This window comes from Thermobia domestica, chromosome 10, assembly GCF_964235325.1.
Source record: "Thermobia domestica chromosome 10, izTheDome1.hap1.1, whole genome shotgun sequence".
NCBI lineage: Eukaryota > Metazoa > Arthropoda > Insecta > Zygentoma > Lepismatidae > Thermobia > Thermobia domestica.
Window position 1 is genome coordinate 34,215,544 of NC_137463.1, and position 22,771 is coordinate 34,238,314.

The 22,771-nt window shown below is 34.9% G+C and overlaps 1 protein-coding gene across 4 annotated transcripts in view; it reads left to right on the forward strand.

The window, feature by feature from the left end:
* The window catches only part of Cndp2 (Cytosolic non-specific dipeptidase 2), an 81,815-nt gene that overhangs the window by 9,446 nt on the left and 49,598 nt on the right, over positions 1 to 22,771 (forward strand). Inside the window, exon 1 of one of the 4 annotated variants that reach the window (XM_081727989.1) lies at positions 10,227 to 10,462. The exons of 1 other annotated variant lie outside the window; for it this stretch is intronic. In XM_081727989.1, the coding sequence (XP_081584115.1) occupies positions 10,425 to 10,462 (38 nt within the window). In that variant the 5' untranslated portion in view covers positions 10,227 to 10,424. Of the gene's footprint in view, positions 1 to 10,226; positions 10,564 to 22,771 lie in introns of those variants that run through there. 2 more of the 4 variants (XM_081727990.1, XM_081727991.1) reach the window with 2 other exon arrangements.

The window sequence follows — 22,771 nt, forward strand, 5'->3', positions numbered from 1 at the left end:
AACAAAACATGTGATGATTGGTATCAGTGCTAGAACATTTGACCCTGTGATTCGATTGGGCAAAGCAGAACAATTTGGTGTACAACTGACCTGTGAAGAATGGCACGAATCGACCAAATGAACGATGAGCTAAATGTGACCATAGTCAAATCATTAGGCTCAAATCATGAAGTGGTGCTGCGTACAGTCCTCGAAGAGAAGATGGTGCTGTTACGTAAAAAGAGTACATTCCATGTCCCTCGTAACATGGTGTATCTAACGGAAACAGAATGGAACAAATTCATCAGTGTATTTCAGTGTGTGAAACATGCAGTGGAAGCGTGCAACAAAACAAGTATATTCCTGAAAAAAGTACTATTTATGCATATTGTACAACATGTATCTAGATATTGTGATGGTTGTCAACATCGTTCGTGGGTGCATACCTGTATTGATAAACAGTTTATTTGTGATCAAATGGACATTGAGTTTCCACCAATTGATATTGCATTAGACCTTAAAAGACTTCAATTGGAATTAAAATTATATGCTAAAGACAAACTAGTGCAAGAAGTTCAAAATACATTGTATCGACAATATCCAGAACCAGTATCTGGTATGGATGTATGTGGAGTGTAATAAAATGATCCATTTCAATGAATTGTGTTTTTTCATTTCAAGTACAACCCCATATTCTGACGTGTACTATTGCATCATGTCCTAACGTGTACTATTGCACCACAATGTTGCCAGAGGTTTTAGTTCTAAACAGTTCCGGTTCTTTACTAATGAGTGCACAAACTTTTAAAAATGTCAAACAAAACTTTGAAACAAAAAATTTCAAACAAAAATCTTTGAAACAAAATTTTGAAACGAAAAACATTCAAACAAAAAAAATTTCAAACGAAAGAAATTCAAACAAAATTTTGAAACAAAAAAAAATTTCAAACAAAATTTTGAAACAAAAAATTTCAAACAAAATTTGGAAACGAAAAATTTCAAACAAAAATTTTAAACAAAAATTTGAAACGAAAAAAATTTCAAACAAAAAAATTTTAAACAAAATATTTACAAAAAAAATTTCAAACAAAATTCTGAAACGAAAAATTTCAAACAAAAAATTTTAAACAAAAAAATTTCAAACAAAATTTTGCAACAAAAAATTTCAAACAAAAAATTTTCAAACAAAAAATTTTGAAACAAATTTCAAACAAAATTCTGAAACAAAAAATTAAAACAAAAAATTTCAAACTAAAAAAATTTTACGTTTCACGGTTAACCGCCAAACTTTATCCGGTTTTTAACTATTCGATTAACAAATAAACGGTTTTGATTATATTTATCAGTGAGTACAAAATGTTGAACGAAACCAAGATTTTTAAATGTTAAACAAAACTTAAAAACTGAATGCAGCAAAGATTTGAAAATCAGCAACCAATCAGATTGCACGAAAGATAGTGATCAGCCAATCAGATTGCACGAAAGATAGTGATCAACCAATCAAATTGCATCAACAATAACTTTGCCAGTGTTGTAGCATGTATTCCCTTAAGACTATGAGTCATAAGATTCAATAAGGTTAGCTATGTATCCCTGTACACTACCTCATCAAGGTCAATCACGTGGTACATCGTATTGCTTACGTTTATATTTGGCTGTAATAATCAATACCAATGACGCATTCTCAAATTATCCTACAAAGTTTCAATGTACCAATGTCCTGGACTCCTAATCCCATCATAGGTCAATAACTGATCACGTGATCATAATGATTTACCCAAAGAACAATTACCAATTATTGATATGACAATAAGAAATGTACCCCTCCCAAAATTAAAGATTGGTACACAAATACATCTGTGTCTTATGAAAAAGTAATAAATCCTGTACTTATTCAATAATAAAGCCGGTCAATAACATTTAAATTTTGAATATTTGGCCATAAGAGGAACACCAATGGGTCCTAGAAAACGTTTACCGAATTTTGTTATTTGATAATTCCCAAATTTAAAAGGGAACATAAACATATAAAGGTAATAAACCATATAACGTGCTAAATAGGTGTCAATAACCTCCGAAATTCGATTTTTGGTAGTTCTTTATCCATGAAAGGGAACGATGTGGACCATCCAAATTTATAGTGGTACATATTGAAGTCCTGTACTATAATACCAAATGCTTATATTAAAACAATTTCTAAAACCGAGTGGATGAGCCAAGATACCCCTCCCAAATTTTTCAAGGGGTGCGTCAATGTACCCATGTCTTATGATAGGAAATGAACCCATATACATGACCATATAAGGTAATAGAACCACATCAAAAGGGAAGAAATTGGGCCAAAAACCAAACGCATGGTACAACATATTGCTTATGTTTATATTTTAGTAATTTTTACCCATGAAAGGGAACAAGATGGACCACCCAAATTTATCATGATACATGTTGAGGTCATGTACTATGATACCGAATGCTTAAATTGGAAAATTTCCAAAATTTAAGGGGATATGGAATGGACCCCTATACATGATCATATAACCATATAAGGTAATAGGACCTCATCCAAGGGGATAAATTGAGCCAAAACCAAACACGTGGTTGTACTAAAATTTGGCAATTTCGTACCCATCAAAGGAAACGTGGTAAACCACCCAAATTTATAGTAATATATATTAGGGTTCTATACTATAATACCAAACATGTAAAAAGGGGCAATTTCCAAAATTAAAGGGGTGGGCCAAAGTACCCCTCCCAAATTTTTAAAGGAGTGCACAAATGTACCTATGTCTTATGATAGGGAATAGACCCCTATACATAACCATATAACCATATAAGGTAATAGAACCTCATCCAAGGGGATAACTTAGGTAAAACCAAACACGTGGTACAACGTATTGCTTACGTTTATATTTTGGCAATTTGTACTCCTAAAAGGGAACGAGGTGGACCACCCAAATTTATCATAATACATGTTAGGGTCCAGTACTATAATACCAAATATATAAAATGAGCAATTTCTAAAATTTAAGGGGTGGGTCAAAGTACCCCTCCCAAATTTTTAAAGGAGTGCACAAATGTACCTATGTCTTATGATAGGGAATAGACCCCTATACATAACCATATAACCATATAAGGTAATAGAACCTCATCCAAGAGGATAAATTGGGCCAAAAGACCAAACACGTGGTACAACGTATTGCTTACATTTATATTTTGACAATTTTGTACCCCTAGAAGGAAACGAGGTGGACCATCCAAATTTATCATAATACATGTTAGGATCCGGTACTATAATACCAAATATATAAAATGAGCAATTTCTAAAATTTAAGGGGTGGGCCAAGGTACCCCTCCCAAATTTTTAAAGGAGTGCACACATGTACCCATATCTTATGAAAGGTAATGGACCCCTATACATGACCATATAACTATATAGGTTAATAACACCTCATCAAAGGGGATAAAACCGATCAAAACCCAAACACGTGGTATAACGTTTTGCTTACGTTTATATTTTGGCAATTTTGTACCCCTAGAAGGGAACGAGGTGGACCGCCCAAATTTATCATAATACATATTAGGGTCCTGTACTATAATACCCAATGTTTAAATTGGTCAATTTCCAAAATTTAAGGGGTGGTCCAAGGTACCCCTCCCAAATTTTTCAAGGGGTGCATTAATATACCCATATCTTATGAAAGGTAATGGACCCCTGTATACGCCCATATAACTATATAGGATAATAACACCTCATCCAAGGGGATAAATTAGGTCAAAAACCCCCGAAATTTGAATTTTTGGCAATTTTTTACCCATGAAAGGGAACGACATAGACACCCAATACTGATAGAGGTACATACTAAGGTCCTAGACTACCATACCAAATTTTTAGATTTGACAATTTCCAAAATTTAAGGGGGGTGGTCCTATGTACCCCTGCCAAAATTTAGGGGGTGGGCCAAGGTACCCCTGCCAAAATTTAGAGGGGGTGGTCCTAGGTACCCCTAGGTCATTGACCCCGGGCCAAGGTCATTGACCTTTGACCTATGACGTCACAAAAATTTTTGCTGACTCGGCGCAATATACGCGGGGGAGTACTACTGGCCTGTATATATCGTTACATAAATAATAATAAAACACAATGTAATTGATACCATATGTATAGTTTTAAGTACTAAATATATCATGTATTTGAGTATTAATTTTTCAGTGCAGTTTTACTATACAGATCCATAGTATAAGTAGTAGTAGAAGTAGGAGTAGGGGTAGCAGTAGGAGTAGAAACGGATCAGAACCCCACATTTTTTGTGCATTTTACAATCTATGGATCCGTATAGTTTTAAAAAGCGAAAAATAATCCGTCACAGAGTCTCTAATTTATATTGTGTTGCAGCGAGCATACAACGACCAGATTCCTTTAGCGCGGCAATTGGAGCAAATGTTAAGTCTCCTTTGTAATATCTCAGAAGTTAAATTCTCTGGTCATTGCAGTGCTTCTGCAACACAGCACGGTTTCCAGTGAATGAGAAGGATTTTCGCGCTAAATAAGATTTCTGAATTTTATTTCACTAGCAATTAACAAATGGAATTTGTTTTTATGCATTCATATTTTTAAATTACGGGACTTATACTGAAGCAAATCAATATAATGACAATTTAAAAAAAGTGATAGCAGAATTACAAAATAAGAAAGATAATATGTAGTAGAACAGAAAACAAATGAAAGTAGACCCGCATTTACAAGTTAATTCTACAGTAATTTGTGAACCAAGTATTCATAAGTCAATATGTAGAATCTTCCCCCCTGTGGATAGTATTTTAGTATATACATATTTATTTTAGAAAATAAGTATATTTTATACTCTTGATAAAACTGTATGGTCGGGAACGCCACATTGAATTTGGGGCTAGTTAGCAATGCTCAGAGGCGTAACCACGAGGGGGGTCCACCGGGTCCGGACCTCCCAAAAATTTCGAAACTTGACCAATATTTGTAGACTTTCCTAACGAATTATACTTGTTTAACAGAGAAATGATTGACGTAGGCTAAATATTTTATTTTAGCCTCATCATGTACTTTTTCTTTTCTTATAAAAATAATCGTTCTATCATTTTTTCTAAAAATATAGGTGACAGTAATTAAGAATTACTTATTGTCTTTTTGGGTGCAGTGTAAGACAGGTTCGATATTACGTAGACGTATTGGACCTCCCTCAAATACTTCGGACCCCTCCCAGCTAACATGCTGTTCCTACATCTGGCGGGTTTCAAGGTTGCTTTCCAGAACGTATAACATTGATAAACATTGTTTTGCCTCATGTGGAAGTATATTGTGTTCATCGTGCATTGCGTAATAACCAAGACGGATGATGTGGAATGTAGTTTTTTTTCTTTTACGCACATATATATATATATATATATATATATATATATATATATATATATATATATATATATATATGTGTGTGTGTGTGTGTGTGTGTGTGTGTGTGCGTTGATGTATGAATAGATTGCCAACTCTGTAAAATAAAAAACCGGCACCTCCTCAAAATTCCCTATGATATAGGTCTAAGCGTGAAGTATCTCTGTTCGGAACTATCCATGGAAAGGAAATGTACTGTCGTGAACAAAAGTACATTAACACATATATTCTGTATATCCTTGGAACATACACTAATAAGCTTAATAGATACATTGTGCTATAAATGAGAAACTGAAATTGATCAATCGGCATTGATTAATTTATTGTATTTACCAGTAATTACCATTTCTTTAAAATTATCAAAATAGATGAACAAAAGTATAATAATCTTTACGTGACAATTTTGGATTTGGAAAATGAAATTCACTCTTTAAACATATAGTCTTTACTTCAACTACCGTCAAATGGGGTGAATAGAAACAGACACTCCCAGATTAGTTTTGGATTTATCTGGACGATAAATTAACCAACAGAACTGAAATTTCTTAACATAGTCTTATATGGCTAAAGTCTTCACAGCAGAGACAAAATGTTTAACTGAGTTGGGAACACTGAGGTAGACGGCAGCAGCGTTAACATGTTACTGAAATCCTACATGGTATTTTGGCGCTCCGCAAACTTTCTTGGTAAGTATGACATTTTCATATTTGTTGCGTTTGAAGATATGTCTATTTTGTAGTTTGTTGTTTCATTTAATGAGGTTCCTAGTAAAAGTTTTCCTTTTGTAAATTATTGGTAACCGAAATTTAATTTTATTGGGTTATTGTTATGACTTTTAATTAATGGTGTGAATAGAAACACTCCTTGAGGAGTGGAAAATTTTTGAGGAGCGGAAAAAAGGACCTGATAGGAATGAATCAACCGTCTTTAAGAACAAATTTCCAAGTCTTCTTTAAAAAAAAAAAGTGTGACGAACTGAAGGAGGTAAATATAAGAGCTGGATTTGAAAGGTGTGGAATTTTTCCCCTTTCTCGAGACCAAGTAGTGAGAATGCTGCCAAAAAGAGAGACTGAACGAGAAGAAACAGAACAGCAAGGAACATCTCAGACTGTAGACCGTTCCCTTATGGGTCTTCTCAAGAGCATGCGAGAAAATGAAAAAAATAAACGAAAGAAGAGAGTGCGAATAGATGTTGTTTCTGGTATGAATTTTGGTTTGTTTTCTGAAAATGATACACTTTCATCAAATCACAACGAAACTCAACCTGGGCTCTCTTACTCCGACAGCAACGGAACGGATGTCTCACGAACAAGAAAGTTGATACATGTAGAACACTCGTCATCAGAGAGCTGACAAAGGTTTAAGTTTAACCCGTGTATTGTCGGAAGAGGAGAAAGACAACACTCCAGAAGACAACATTCCAGACGATCACGAACTAGATTATGGTTTTCTAAAGCGGGTGATTTTGCTGTGGTAAAGGTTTATGGGAAGCTAAAATACTCGGTGTGGCTATTCACTACCCAAGTGGGAAAATGTGAACATGGTAGATATATGGGAGTGCTTTATAAGAGCACCAAACACAATGAAATTTTCAGAAACTTCTAAAGAATCGTTCTTACTACATGAGGATATTGTGACGGAACTGTCGGGTGCTATTAGGAGTTCGTCAGCACGCTTTAAGTATATGATAAGTTTCCCTAGTGATTTCAGTGGTTAAGTCTTTTTTTCAAATATCATCAAAACTGTATGGTCGTTTGTACCTACTTTGTACATTGTATCGTTTTATAAGTTTGTAACTTAGATAATATTGGTCTTATTGAACTTATATATTGTAGATATAAAATAAATAGTTCGTTTCAACAAATACGCTGTTTCTTTTTACCTTTCCAATAGTATAAAAGAAACAACAATGAAAATAAAGTCATTGTTTCTATTCACCCCTACCCATGGGGTGAATAGAAACATAAAGAAAAATCAAGATGAAGAAAAGTGGAGTTGATAAATTAGTATGACGTTTACTTAACTTCATTAACATACTAAGACCGGCTTTTTGGAATAATCTGATTCGCGAAATCTTTAACGTCACCAAACTTATAAACTCATATAGCCAAAAATGTGTTTCTATTCACCCCATTTGACGGTATAGGAAATTGCTTTAAGAAGTCGTTTCCCACTCTTAATAAATGTATAAAATTCCTTGAAAGTAAACTTCAAAATTTCCCTGATACAGTCCCTGCCATATCTCTAAAATTATCTAAACAGGAGAACAAAATATATTAATCGTTGATACATGGTAAAAGGTAACAGTTATGGGTTTACAGAATGACAGCTACTTTTCAATATCTATACTTCGAACTAGATACGAATTTGAAAAAAAAACGGTCATAAAGAGGCTAGTGAGAAGTTTGTACCCGTCATCGGCTTTAATCAAAATACACAATAAAATTAAATCTAGTAACTAATAACCAAAACAGCTTATACAAAAGAGGGAGGGTCTACTGGTATATGATTTTGAATATCACATATTCATACATAGGGCTGCCAACTGGCCGGCTTTTCATTGGCCTGGCCGGAAAAATTGCTGGTGTGCTTTAATTCTGTACATAACCTACAAATTCTGAATGAATTGCATATCATGACTTCTGTAAATAACTTACAAAAAAATTGCCCAGCTTTCAACTGAGGAAAAACTTGCAATTAAGGCTTAGACAAAACAAGCAAAGTGCAATTCAGGAGAGTGTTCAAAAAAAAAAAGTTTAAATTTATAGGACATCTTATGGCAGTAATTTTGTATGCACTAAATATATTTCTACAATTTATTTTAAATTTTCCTAGATAAATTGTGAATAAAGCGTGTTCAATGTAGAGTTTTTATAACACTAATCTCTGCTACGAATTGTCTTCAGTCTACACTGAAGAGGAATTCGGATCACTGTCAGGGTCTGAGTTTGCTAGAATGAATTGTTCGCAATAATCTAGAAAAAAATATTTAATGAATCTATAAAGCTTCTGAAATTAATATTAACACTGTACCTATGGCGTCAGCAAAAGAAGAAAAGTTTTTCTTTTTTCATATCAAAAAGAATTGACTGAATGTCCCAAGAAAGGTTATCTATCACCATGGGTTATGCTTTCCATCGAAACAGACCTGACAATAAGAATACTAGAGTTCAAGCAACATGTATTATGCAGATTTGTTCCAATCAAAGAGAGGAGAATGAACTTACTAATTAAATAAGGTGATTTATCGGATTAAATGTTCTACATTTTTTATTTTTTTTTTTAAAAAAAGATATATAATTTAACATGTCACATAGCATTCCCAGATAGCACAGAAAATTTTTTTAAAATGTTTAAAAGTTTGCAAAAAAACTTGCCTTTTCAAATGAGAAAATTTGCCGGAAGTTCAATGCAAATAACGAAGTTGACGCTGGCTGAGTTTGCAGCAAAGTTGCCTCAGAAAATGAAAACATCTGCCAATACAAACGAAATGTTTGCGACTGCACAGCAAAAAGTTTGCCAGAACTTTGCTGCAAATATTTTGTGCAAATTTTCTTTGACAAAATTTCCGAAAATGAGTTGATAAATTTGGTGAAAATATTAAAAGGTTTGCAGCAACATTGCAGAAAGAGTTTTCACGATCACAAGATCATGTTTGCTGCAAATGTATCAGGTAATAGTTGCTGCAAATTTATAAAGTGAAACCTAACTTTATGAAACATCAAAATTTTTATAATGTGAGTCCGTCTTTTCTTAGTGGCAAGCATTAAACATCTTTAGTTACTTGCCAAAGATAAGAAACTTACGAACGATAAACACACAGACAAAGGATATCGCAATTTATCTACTTACTCAACGATCATATCCCTGTACTTACTCTCACACACATTTACAAAATAACGTCAGGCTGCCTGGGTCAATAAAAACATCAGATAAGAGTCCAGTGAGTCCTCTGGTGTATTGGTTTTTCTCGATTCTCACTTCCCGCTTGTTTTGTCACAGTTGATGTAGCGCAGTGAATTCTGGGTACGATGCGCGCGCACTCGGTAATATCATCACATATTTGCTTTCAGCAAGTTTTTCGAAACAAGCTTTATAGAGAGTTGCAAACTGTTTGCGACGGCAAACTTTCAACGCTATATTTTCAAAAAAGATGCAAGTTAATTGCAGTGGTGAATTTATTTTTACAAATCAGCGAAAATTTGCAGATCATATTGAAAGCTTTTAATAAATATTAAGAAATTTTGCCTTCGCAAACTTTCAGATTGTTTGCTCCACTAAACGAAGCAAAAATTTGCCGCAAGTATTCGTGCTATCTGGGTTTGCATCTAAAGTTATGCTGATTTGTCAATGAGTCCACTTTATATCTCCTGTCTCCGATCGTTCGTACTGCAACACCCGAAACCACAATCCACTGGCCGCCACTGACTAGGGGCCGCCAAAAAGTCATGTTCCCTGGGTGAAAATTTTGCCTTCGTCCGCCCCTGATTCCTACCCTGAAGGTCCCCGGAAGTAAATTGTCAAAACCTTTCAAGCTATTTTTCATTTTTTCGCTAAGCGCTTTAAACTCAAATGGTCCTCCTCAAAATTTTAGAGCCCTCGCCTTAAAAATAATCCTAGCCACGTTACTTTTCCCCAGGAAAAAGTTTTAAGTTACGGCGTTGATGGAATATGCTATGTTCACAATCATATACTAGCTTGAAAGTAACAATTCTTCTTCTAAATGTTACTGTTTGATAAAACAACAGGATGCTGTGGGTTAAATAGTAAACATTAAAAATAGTATATGCCGATGTCGAAGGATTCTAACTTGATAGTTAATCATTTCGAGATTTTATGTGTTTTGGTTGGAAGTTTCAATCATACTTACACAAACAATTTCAACTATTCTGTTCTCTGATAATTTAAAATACTTTTGATAATTGGTTACCATGTGCAAAGGTTATTAACAGTGGGAGATAGTTATGTCACTTTAAAGAGGCGTTAACCTTAGCGAGTGCGTTGCTAATAGGACGAAGGAGACATGGAAGCCAGTGATGTCATTCGTGCTTGCCTGTGCAGGTGAGGAGGGGTTTGGGAGGAAGTAGAAGGTGTATGTGTTTCAATCTCTTTCGGTAGTGTCTATTTTGTCAGCATTTCCGTAAGTTCTTTTTATTCCAAAGGTACAGTATTTTTCTGGATTATTAGGTTAGGAAAGATAATGAGAAATACTAGTATTTACGTATTAAACTATTAGAAAATTCTGTAACATGAAACAGAGGTGTGTAACAAGTTTGTGGAAAGTATCCGGCAAAAGTACAAGGAAAGAAATCGGTGTATATTCAGGGATAAAGCGGATTCACAGAAACGCCAATGAAACCATTCTAATTGCCTAATGCTTATTTCAGCTTACGGTGCAAGTTGAGAGTAGAACTCATGAAAATTGTAATTTTGCTATAAAAATAATGACTGTGATTGTATATGAAACCGGACTGTATTAGATGTTAATTTCGACCGACAAATATTTCTATATACTCTGGGCAAGTCTTTACTTTAGGCAAGGCAGAGTTAATAACCAACTCATCTGAACTGGTTCTCGCAGTTGCAGTTACAGTTCCGAACGACAGACAGAAAGACAGGAAACAACGTGCCCTGTCTGTAACGTGCCTTCACTCGCTGACGCTCGCTCGGCAACACTATGTACTAACACGATATCACTGCCTTGCCCAAATTAAAGAGTTACCGAGTACTTAACCTGTATTTTATATTTATTCCAAAACCACTGACCCAACCTGTGCTAGGTGGTGATTATAAGGTAGTGTTATATTTAATCTAGTTCAGGTCAGGGTGAAGCTGGAAGATCACGCGTGTGGATGCCTCCGTAGGGAGCACACTCATTTGCGACGGTGGGAATGTGCATAAATGAAAGAAGTTCTGAATTAACTCGCGTGTAACGTGTGTTAAGTCGTCACGAGAAGCTAATTTTGCGTCTGTTCCTGTTCAAGACAGGGTGAAAATGAGGAGTGCCTGCATGGAGCTGTTCCCAAAGGATTAGGCACATTAGCACCATTGAGTTGCGCTAAACGAAGATAAATCAGTAAACTCTCATCTGTGTTGATGAGGGGAACGTTCTAGAACACAGGTCCCCCATATAGGTTAGTATCAGGGTGGATTGATTTAAATCAGTCTGATTTAAATCACGATTTAAATCAAGATTTAAATCACTTGATTTTTTTAATAAAAATCGTTGATTTAAATCGAATTCCGAAATAAATTAATTTAAACTGAAAATAAGTAAATTCCGGTTTCTGTTTTGTTATTTCGATTATGGAAGTTAACAATCATAATACAATGAGACTCAAATGTACAGTACAGTATGAAAACAAGTGTCATGCAGAGGATGGTTAGGGAAAATCCCGTTTTGAACAGGTAACGGAGCAATCCTGCTTTCTTCTTTTCGTAACATTGGGTTTGGGTTTTAAAATCGTTAACTATTCCAACGAAGAAATCACCATCGACATTTAAGACAAAAATTCTTTTTTGTGCGTGTCTGTTTGTTTGTTCCAAGATAATAGGGCGTATTTAGAGAGGTCCTATCACCTCTCCATTTTTTTTTTTTTTTTTTTTTTTTTTGGTTAATTTTATAACTTTAGGCGAAATTTATGTATTTCATGCCGCAAGCTAGTTCTGGGTTTTTAAAAATAGGCCCCTGCCAAATATAAATAACTTTTGTGAAAAAAGTGTCATTTTGATAAACGTTGCTGTACTTTTTCCTTAATGCTTAACCTTTTAAATTATATCACCTATTTTTAGGTGATAGGGTAAAATCTTCATTATTCGATTAAAAAAGTAACAATAAGGCTTTTTACTTCGTTTTCTTCAAGACTGGAAGCATTTTAGAACACGTTACACATACTTCCATGCCTTTCTGCGTTGAGGCATACTATGTGATGACGTCATAAATTTAAAAAGATATTTTTTGTTATGCGTATTATTATTATTTTTCGGCGGGTTACATTTTGCGTTCAGAAAACTGAAATTTTGCACACTCGTTCAGTGCACCCCTTTATAATTTTCAGATGTTTTCAGATTTCTGCGTGGAAACAGCGGGGTCCAGAGGGGCAAAAATGTTTTTAAAAAAGGATATTTTTTAACAAAAATAGCTTTTCTCGTGATTTTTCCGCTCAGATGGAGACATATGAATGGTACCGTTTGAAAGGCTGTTCTATTCTGAAGAAAATGATGTACGTACTATGCTCGTAGGATAAATAGGGATGTCTCAGTAAACTGTTACCTGAGATCCTGTTTTATACGGGAATCTGGGGTATTTGGGGAATATTATTTTTCGCGGGCTTACTTTTGCACCTACAAGACTGAAATTTTGTACATTTACTCAGTGCACCCTTCAGTATTTTTCAGATTTGTTTCAGATCTCTGCTTTAAAACACGGGGAGGGGTCCACAGAGGTAAAAATTTAAGAAAAAAGATATTTTTAACAGAAAATTTCTTTTTTCGTGATTTACCCTCCCCAGATACATGATGGAGACATTTGAAGGGCACCGTTTGAAAATTTGTTTTATTCTGAAGAAAATAATGTACAAATCATGATCCTACGATAAATAGGAATGTCTGAGGAAATGTTTATATTACATTCGGGTCGTCTGGGGCATTGTGGAAATGTTCTTAGCTTATTGTTAAATAGTTTCCTCACCCTCACTACTCAAGATAGAATCTTGAAATTTTGTATACATATTTAGTACAGACCTTAGTATTTCCTAGTTGATTTTGAGATCTGTGCGTGGGAACACAGGGGAATCCAGAGGGGATCTTTTTTTTTTTTAAATGCCGATTACTCTCAAAATTTCCCACTTCAGGGACATGATAGGGAAATGTGAATGTTACCGTTTCAAAAGCTGTTCTAATCTAAAGAGAGTGATGTATGTACCATGATCCTAGGATAAATAGGGATGATGTTGTAGCTGCTTGACTGGAAGTCTATAATTTATCTTTAAAAAGAGCCATAATTTAAAAGGGTTAAGAAACATTGTTTGGGATTGATATAGGTTAACGATTGGGGATAATTCAAAATTCAACCCCAATACTTTCACTTAAATGGCATAATTAGCATTTAATACTAATTCCTAATGCTTTTTCTTCAGTTTGCGACTTGTATTATACGAGGAAAAAGATTTGATTTAAATCAAAAAAATCGATTTAAATCAAAAAAATCAACAAAAATGATTTTTTTTAAAAAAATCATGATTTTTTTCCACCCTGGTTAGTATCTACAGTCGGCGAGAACTATCTTGGCAGTGACGTCAACACTCTCAGTTGCAAGGCTACCAATTTACGCTATTCACAAATAGTGCTTAGATGGCACACCGAACGCTTCGCACGTCACGTCGTAACTGCAGTTTAAAATAATGCTGGTAGCGAACTAGAGAGAATTTAGATAATGTATTTGAATAATACTAGCATATATATATATATATATATATATATATATATATATATATGCATTGTTACGACAAAGAAAGAAAAAATAAGATTAGACCCTATATTTATGTCGTCAAACGACAATATCAATATCTTTCCTTTCAAAAATAATTTTTCTATTTCCAATAGAATTTTTTTTAACCTAAATCCAAACTTGCGCAGTATTTGTTGTACTGCCCACTCAGAACCTTTGAAGTCAGTGCTTTTCTTAAGTTTACAGAATAATTTATTTAAGGTAGCGACAATGCCTTCAGCATAGAGATTGTGAATTGTTCTACGAACTACTACTTCATCGAAAGAATCTAGTTTGTTTGTCTTTTCTGTGTATTTGGCCTTGCTTTACAGGGTGTTACGACGGATTGACCAGACTTTACTCCTTCTCTTTCACAATTCGCCACACGGATCTATCACTGACACATGTTGCTCGGGAGGTTTCATGAACACTGTCAGATTTATTATTGTTTGCTGCAAGAAGAGTTGTAAACATTAAAAACAATGTCTCCTGCATCACAATGCAACGGCTTGCCTTTCTTTAAGGTACTATCACCCATTCTTATACACAAAATTTCGTGAGCGAGAATAAAACAAAGGATTGACAACTTTTCACCAGTCAGCACAGACTGTATATTCATATTCATATTTATTTGCCTGTTTATAGCTTACAAATGAGGACAATCCTCAATTAAGCATTACAGTTGTCAGATATGATTTACATTCTCTATATATTATCAGTAAGATAAGTTTCCACAGAGTAATAGCTTTTTTCCAACAATAATTCTAACAGAGTATTTCTGAATATCCGTTTTTCGTTAATGTTCTTATACTTTGCTGGTAATTTGTTATATAATTTTATACAATTCATATACACAGTTTTGCTAAAATTTGCATAATTCTGTTGGATAGTATACATATTACAATTCTGCCTAGTATTGTATGAGTGAATCGTATTAGCTAAAGTAAATAAATCCTTGTGCTCGATTACATACATAATTGTGCGATATATATATAAACTAGGTAATGTCAATAATTTATACTTTTTAAAAATATTTTTACATGAGGATCGTTCAGGCATACTTAACATTATTCTAATAATTTTTTTCTGTATTCGGAATGTACTAGCACTTATTCTCGAATTCCCCCAAAATATAACACCATAGTTTATTATTGAAAAAACTTTGCTATAGTATAAGGACATGACAGCTTCCTTGCACAAACTACCTTGCAACCTACGGAATGCAAAGCAGAGTGAACTGAGTTTAGTATTAATGTATTCAACATGAGTATTCCATGTTAAATCTTCATTAACATATACTCCTAGAAATTTAATAGATGGTGTTTGACATAATTCTACAGTGCCTACAGTTATTGGTACAAGTTCATTTCTTTGGCCCGGGAATCGAAATTTGACAATGTTAGTTTTTCCTAAATTCATAGTTAATTTATTTATGTTTAACCAACTAATAATTTTTGTTAGCGTCTTTGTAGTGAGCCTTTCTGCTTCATTTACTGAGTCTCCACTGACAAGAACATTTATGTCATCAGCATACAATGTTGACTTCACACAGCCTAGACTATTAACCAAATCATTAATATATACAACAAACAAAAGAGGTCCCAATATTGATCCTTGTGGTACTCCTTTTGTTACTTTCATTAAAGATGATTTAAACATTGTTCTTCTGCCATTTACCTCTTTACAGATGCCAACAGTTTGACTACGTTCAGATAAATACGACTTTATCCAATTGTTTGCCACACCTCTGATGCCATAAGAATACAATTTTTCTAGCAAAATACCATGGTCTATAGAATCGAACGCCTTAGATAAATCAACAAAAATACCAATTACATGCTTTCCTTTATTTATATCCATTGCTACATCAGAGATGAAATTAAAGATTGCAGTGTTGGTTGACTTCTGGCTTTGAAACCCGTGTTGACTTGTGGATATTATATTATTTAAAAGGAAAAAGTTATTTAGTCGTGCTTTCATTGCTAACTTAAATATTTTAGAAAAGCACGACAAAACTGAAATAGGACGATAATTATTTAACTCCAATTTACTTCCCTTTTTATACACAGGTGTAACTCTAGCTAACTTAAGCCGCGTAGGAAAAATTCCTGTCAAAAATGAATGATTTATTATATGACAGAGTTGATGTGCAATAAGAAGAGAACTTTCCTTTACAATCATGGATGGCACTTCATCCCAACCTGGAGAGCTGGAGCTTTTTAAGCTTTTTATTATTTGTAAAATTTCCTCTGGTGTAGCTGGTTTCAGGAAAAGCGACTTAGTTATTCCGCTCTGTAGCTTAGAGTTATTTTCTTGATGAGCTATTTTGATTGGGTTAAATGTTTCTAAAGTTAAGAAATATTTATTAAAATGATTTGCAATCTTATCTGGGTTACATACTACTTGAGAGTTTACTTTTATTGCATCGATTCCTGTTGTTTTTGCCTTATTCATCTTACCATTAATTAATTTCCACATAGCTTTACTTTTGTTTCTCGCTGCTAAGATGTAATTTGTACTGTGTAAAAGTTTTGCTGTTCGTATGACTCTTTTGTATGTCTTCCTATAGTATTTTACATATTCAATAAATTGAGGTGTTACATCTTTACACGTTTTTAGTTTTTCTGATAACTCAAGTAGTTTGAGTTTAGAAGTCCTAATTCCTATAGTGACCCATGGTTTCCCCAACCTAACCTTAGAGAAAGAAAGGTTACAGCCCTACAGAAAGAAAACACGCGCTTTTCAGTTCATTTAATTTCAGTTTTGTTTTTTAATTTGTTTGTGTGTTTTTCCTGGAAGTGCTGTTCTTATGTCCTATTGACAAATGTTATACTTTTCGAAGCTACATTCACTAGCCCCCACGCTCTGCTTCCGCGACCAGGAAACAGGTTCACATATCATCCTCTAACTCAAGGACCGTGATAGGTAAAGACATGGGGGTTTCCCTAAAATAAACTTTGGACTTCCCTTCCCATTTCGTCCACTGCATATTTGTGTCTATCGTCAATAAAACGAAAGTTAATAGCATGTTAAATCTGAGTGTTGTTAGAACAGAATAAACATAAATGGCTATCATTTAAAATTATTTTCCACATACTTATAAAATAACCATATTCTTCATGAAAGTTATGTAAATATAAAAGCAAAAAAAAAAAAAAAAAAAAAATGTAGCACTTATATCTCCTCGAACTCCAGTTATCGTTATACAAAGAGGACAAGTATATTTATCAAAAACGAATCTCCCATTTCGGTTCATTTCCTTTCGCTTTCCTGTTGTAGAGAACGCAGCGTGCTTTTTAAGTTGGTATTTGTGTTCGCGCATTTTCTCTTTCCTGGGATTGGACGTTGAATTGAACGAAGCGTTTGCTTTAACCAGTGGGATGGCATTTGAGCAAGAGCGAAGTCTACGTCACTGCCAGGATAATTCTCGGGCACTGTAGGCTGGTTCTTTTCTGTACCAAAGTTTAATATTTAATTCACATAGTATTGCCGAGCGAGCGTTAGCGAGTGAAGGCGGGTTAGGGTCCCGCAGGGCACTTTGTTTTCTGTCTTTGTTACAGCTAAGTGGGAAGTGGACCTGTGTTCTGAAACCTTGCTTTAGATGAGCAATGCAATTTGTCTTTGCATAATGTACCATGCGAATCTTTCGTCAAACTTAGGGCTACGTCTTGAAAAGGATATTGAAAAAGGAACGTTAATCTTCAAATCACATCTGTTCCTGGTAATTACCATCAGTGCATGTTATTGTGGCTAGAATGCGATTCACTATCGTCAGGTGAACGTCGTAGTAGTTCAGTAATAGTAGCACAAGACCTTCCTTTTAGGGGACGTTACGCTTCGTAGAAATTAAAAAGCTACCCTATATTATTGCTTACGAGAGGCCGTGAATGACTAAAAGCTTTTAGTTCGAAGATGGATGGTCGGCATATCAGCTGTTCCCGCTGTTACTTCTAAATTCCATCACTTGCATTCGCTACGTGCACATTTGGTTTGCTCTGTGAGTGCTCACGATGTTTATTTATTACGGTAACAAACATTCAATTACAGCCTGCTCGGCCAATTTACACTGGAAAAATTAACAAGAAGTCAAGCAATGAGAGTAATAGGGAAGGAGGTCGAACAGAACCCATATTTTTAAAGTACTCTCTTACCACTCGTCTAGTGAAACTAAAGGAAGAGCTCTGGAAAAAGCTTAGGATAACCTCCCAATGGATGAAAATAAAAAAAAAAAAAAAAATCAACACCAAGTAATCTGGACTCCGCTGGTAGTCAAACTTCACTGTGTTACGAGCACTTACAAATTCACTTCACAACCTTAATATGACACAGGGCTTTTATTTTGAAGTAATTAAATATATAAGTACGTGACTTACATATGAATAAAGTCTGACCAAAGCGAACACTTATCTGTGTTACAGTTTTCGCAGTATTCAGCGACACAATTAGACTAATTGTCGGGGGCAAAAACTCGCCTTAGCTCTCCCCCCCCCCCCCCCCGCCTTTGGCGTGGGAGATCCGGGTTCGATTCCCGGCGGGAGCTCATGTGGTTCGGATTCCACGTTAATCAGTAGGTCCACGTCTCATATAGCCTCGCTGCTGAACGGAACGTTAAACTCAACTCAACTCCTCCCCCTCCTTGACGAACCAAACCAAAACGCTCCTCAACTACACTTGATATTGGCATCACACAGTATCCATTTTTCTTCAAGTGGTAAAGCTTGATTTCGAAATTGCAGTACATAATTTGATTTTTAGTACAAGATAAAACAAAACTAATTAGTATTTATTTGCCAAATAATGTGAGAGCAGCATGCTTGACATTCTTATAGTCTTATTACAATAACTGCACATCACAATGTTTTTGGAATTATATCGGAATGTGCATATGTGTAGGATGATTCAACATTCTGCTGCTTTAGAATAAAATATTTAATTATGACAAACAGTCAAGCTGTTGTCTCGAATATTATACTCAGACATTTTGCAGATGTCTTAAATCGATGTAAGTTAAACGAAAACACAAAAATGTAACTAAAATTAATTTTGCAGGCTCTTTTGGCTGCAAAGGTTTTTACAATGTTCTGAAAAGATAGGTTTGAAGCTAACTTATGGTCTATGGATATGATCCTAAGGTTGGTGGGTCCTTGTTGTCCTGTTAAGTTTCTGAGGTATTTTTTTATGATCTTTAGTTTGCTAAAACTCCTTTCCTTGCCTTATAGTGAAAATAAATATTTGCCCAGTTTTGCGCCCTCCAATCCGGCCCGTCCCCCCCCCCCCTTCCTAGTTACGTCACTGGCAATATATTGCTTTCATCAGACACATCCTCTATTATCAAATTTTATTTTTATTTAAGTTAGGATAGTTCCAAAACGAGATAGGCAGTATTGACGAACTTGATACATGCAAGTGTGTATGGATAAATGTAAAGATTAAATTTCCTACTAGGCAGTTATTTAAAGGTGATGCACAAAATAATTCGGAAGACAACAAAAATTCTTTGCAGCAGAGCTGAAAACACTATTGTTTATATTGAATCGACTGTAGAGTACGTCATCGTTATAGAAGAAAAAATGAAAATATATTTTATTTCTATTTCCTGTCTTCGAAACGCTTAAATAAAAGAATACTCGCTGATTAGTTACACGTTTTAAGCCATGAAATTTGCATAATATACTTCCTATGTGAGAACAATCAACAGCGAAGAACAATTACACACTCGCAATGAGATTTCGATGGTCAGTTCTTATATAAATTTATCTTAGCACATAGTGAAGTTCCGTATTTCTATCTCGAAGGCTTATTTACATACAGTTGAAAAGCCATGGATCAAATATTACAAGAATGTGTTACGCTAAAATTTACTGAAGCCATTCCAGTAAGAACTCATAATAACAGTGTTTTAAGAGTGCTGAAGTATGAAACTGGTTGTTTGATAGAACTTGCTCAACTCGGGCTTTTAATTAAGGAGACAAAATGGGCAGTGAGGTTTCTCGTACCGGTAATACTAAACAAAATCGAGCAAAGTATAAAACTGAAAAAAGGTAATTAAATTAATTTTTCTTTTGCCTCAGCTGAATGACGTTTAGTTCGTAAGGAGATTGATAATCCATTTTCAAGTTATGTTAGAAAGAGAATGTAATGAACACATTTGTAATTCAGATTTTAAATTGTCCTGTTTTATATATTGAGACCGGGCTTCATTTTCTACTATTCTATGGACTAATTTTCTGTCAACTTTTCAACGTAATAGCTGGATATATGACCACGATGACTCAGTGGTAGGGTGTCCGCCTCTGGTGCTAGAGATTCCTGGTTCGTTCCCCGACCAAGTGAGCTTGTGATGGACATCATGTCCCTGGGTTTTCTTAGGATTCTTCCGCTTTTACCACATTCCCATTCCACCAGTTATTTCATAATCGTTCACATTCATTTGATGACGTGAGCTCCTTCATGGCCAAGCGGTTTCTGTACGCGTCTTTGAAGTGGGAGACTCGGGTTCAATTCCCGACGGGAGCTCATATGGTTCGGATTCCACGTTAATCAGTAGATTCATGTCTCATATAGCCTCGCTGCTGAAAGGGACGTTAAATTTAAAATCAACTCAACTCATTCAATGACGTATTCGCAGGCGGTCGCCAGCGGGGGATGGAGGAGGGTCACGATCCGAAGTTCACTCATATTTCAGCTGTTTATATACTTATCTTATGATAATAAGTGTTTAATTTTGTATAATATCTTGTTCCAGGAGAGGTTAAAATTCCCCTGACATACCCCACTGCTTTCATTAATCATGCGTCCCCTTTAGCCTAAAGGACATAACTGCGGGACATTAAATTAAAAATTTTATTTTGAGGTATTACAGATTTGTAGTAAACTTACTCCGTGTATTGAAAGAAAGAATAAATAAGTACATTTGAAGTTTTTGCTGTGCAGATTTATAGTATATACGGTTCATTGCGAGAATTTAATTATTTTACTTGTGACGATAATGCGGAAGAAAGACCTAATCAGTGGCGGCGATTGAACGTTGAAAGTGGGGGGAGAGGGAAGACATGATCTGAATATTTGTATATCATTGTTAGTTTTCCTGGTTGTTTCTAACACTTTGTTTGACGAAAGGTTGTATAACTAATAAGATACTATCTTTTTCAGTTAAAGTACCGTATATCGAATTTCATATTTTATTAAGTAAATTGACAAGAGCAACTCAAGTAGGTACTAGTCCTTTGTAGTCTTAAACAACGAAAGTGTAACAAGAGATTTGATTCCTTGCTGATGTACATCTCAAAAATTCTGTCTGGAAAATTGTGTGATCAAGTTATTTAATAACAAATTTGTAAAATAAATAAATAGAAAGGATAATATTAGTGATAGTAATGAATAATGAGCCGTATTTCGCAGAAGTTATATTGAAACTGGGGATTAATGAACAACTTGTACAATACATGTACAATTTTAAATTCTACAATACATAATATTCGTTGCCATTAGGCGCAGTTTTCACTTTCTTGGAAAACTCAACAATACTTAGTCACTCCACACTCCAGTTATACAAAATAATCCTAAAACAGAATTATGTTGAATTCACTAAATTTAATTGCACTGTATATACACTCGTACACCCCTAAACACACCACTTCACTTTAATCAATACTCTGTATTCCTTCCTATTAGAAAGAAGAAAAGACATTTTAGAAACTGTCAGTTTTTGTGCAATTAAAGAATAACTTTTTTTTTCGAAATGTTATCTCCATTATTTTCAAAACGGCTGACTAGCATATCGTGCCCTTGTAAGAAGAAGTAAAAGTGCGCTGGAATTGTAGCGCTCCAATAGGGTAATTTTTGGGCCATTTTTCGTTCAGCAACGCAACTACGCTAGTTGTCACCCGGGGCAAGAACCCGCCTTAGCGTCCTCCTGACCAACCAACCAAAACGCTCTCCAAATATTTACTCAATTTTGAGCCCTCCCGATCCGGCGCCCGGGGTACAAGCCCCGTTTGCCCCCCTAGTTACGTCACTCTTTCCGTGGCAATTCAAACCGAATTCCTGCAGCTTTAACTCCACTGGAGGACAACCAGTACGTACTCATGCAACGACAAATATTATATGATATCATTTTTATTCTATTATTATTATTACAATTTATTTACAACAATTTATTATTACGAATCTGTTAGTTTCGGCAGTACATCGTTGCCTTTATCAGATACATCATCAGGATGCAGACAATGATGTAATACCGAGATTGTAATATAAATAAAAATGAAAGGGACTATGTTTGTGACTTAATAACTCTTGAACCACCCGACTGATCTCCATCAAATTTTCAACATAAATGAGGTTTGGTACTGGGATGGATTTTATCATTTCACTTTGATGGTGCAACTTAGGGGAGGAGGAGGATGATATATTTAAAAGTGACCGAAAATGACCGGTATCAGAGAGCACTTCAGTAATAGTAAAAGTGACTGACTAACGGAACATATCACTATTTTTTCTTATTTTAACCCAGCAAAACGGGTAACTGACCATAGTTACTTATAAGTGGTTGGTTTGGTCAGATTTTTTAATTACACGTAGTTCTAATGCTAGAATGAGCAATATTCAGGTGGGAATTGAATCACAATTACTGTCCTTAGGTTGATTATATGTCATTTCAGAAACCACCCAATTCCTCTGCTGGATACTATCTCTATCTATCTATATCTATATTATAAAAGAGAACGTACAAATCCTTTGTTCCCTCATCACGCTAATACGGCTGAACCAATTTCTTTTATTTTTGGGGGGTTATTAGGATTTGGACCCTAGATGGTTTTTATCATATCACTTTAATTTTTAATTACCAGTGTCTTGAGATAATTGACCATTCAAGTGTCCAT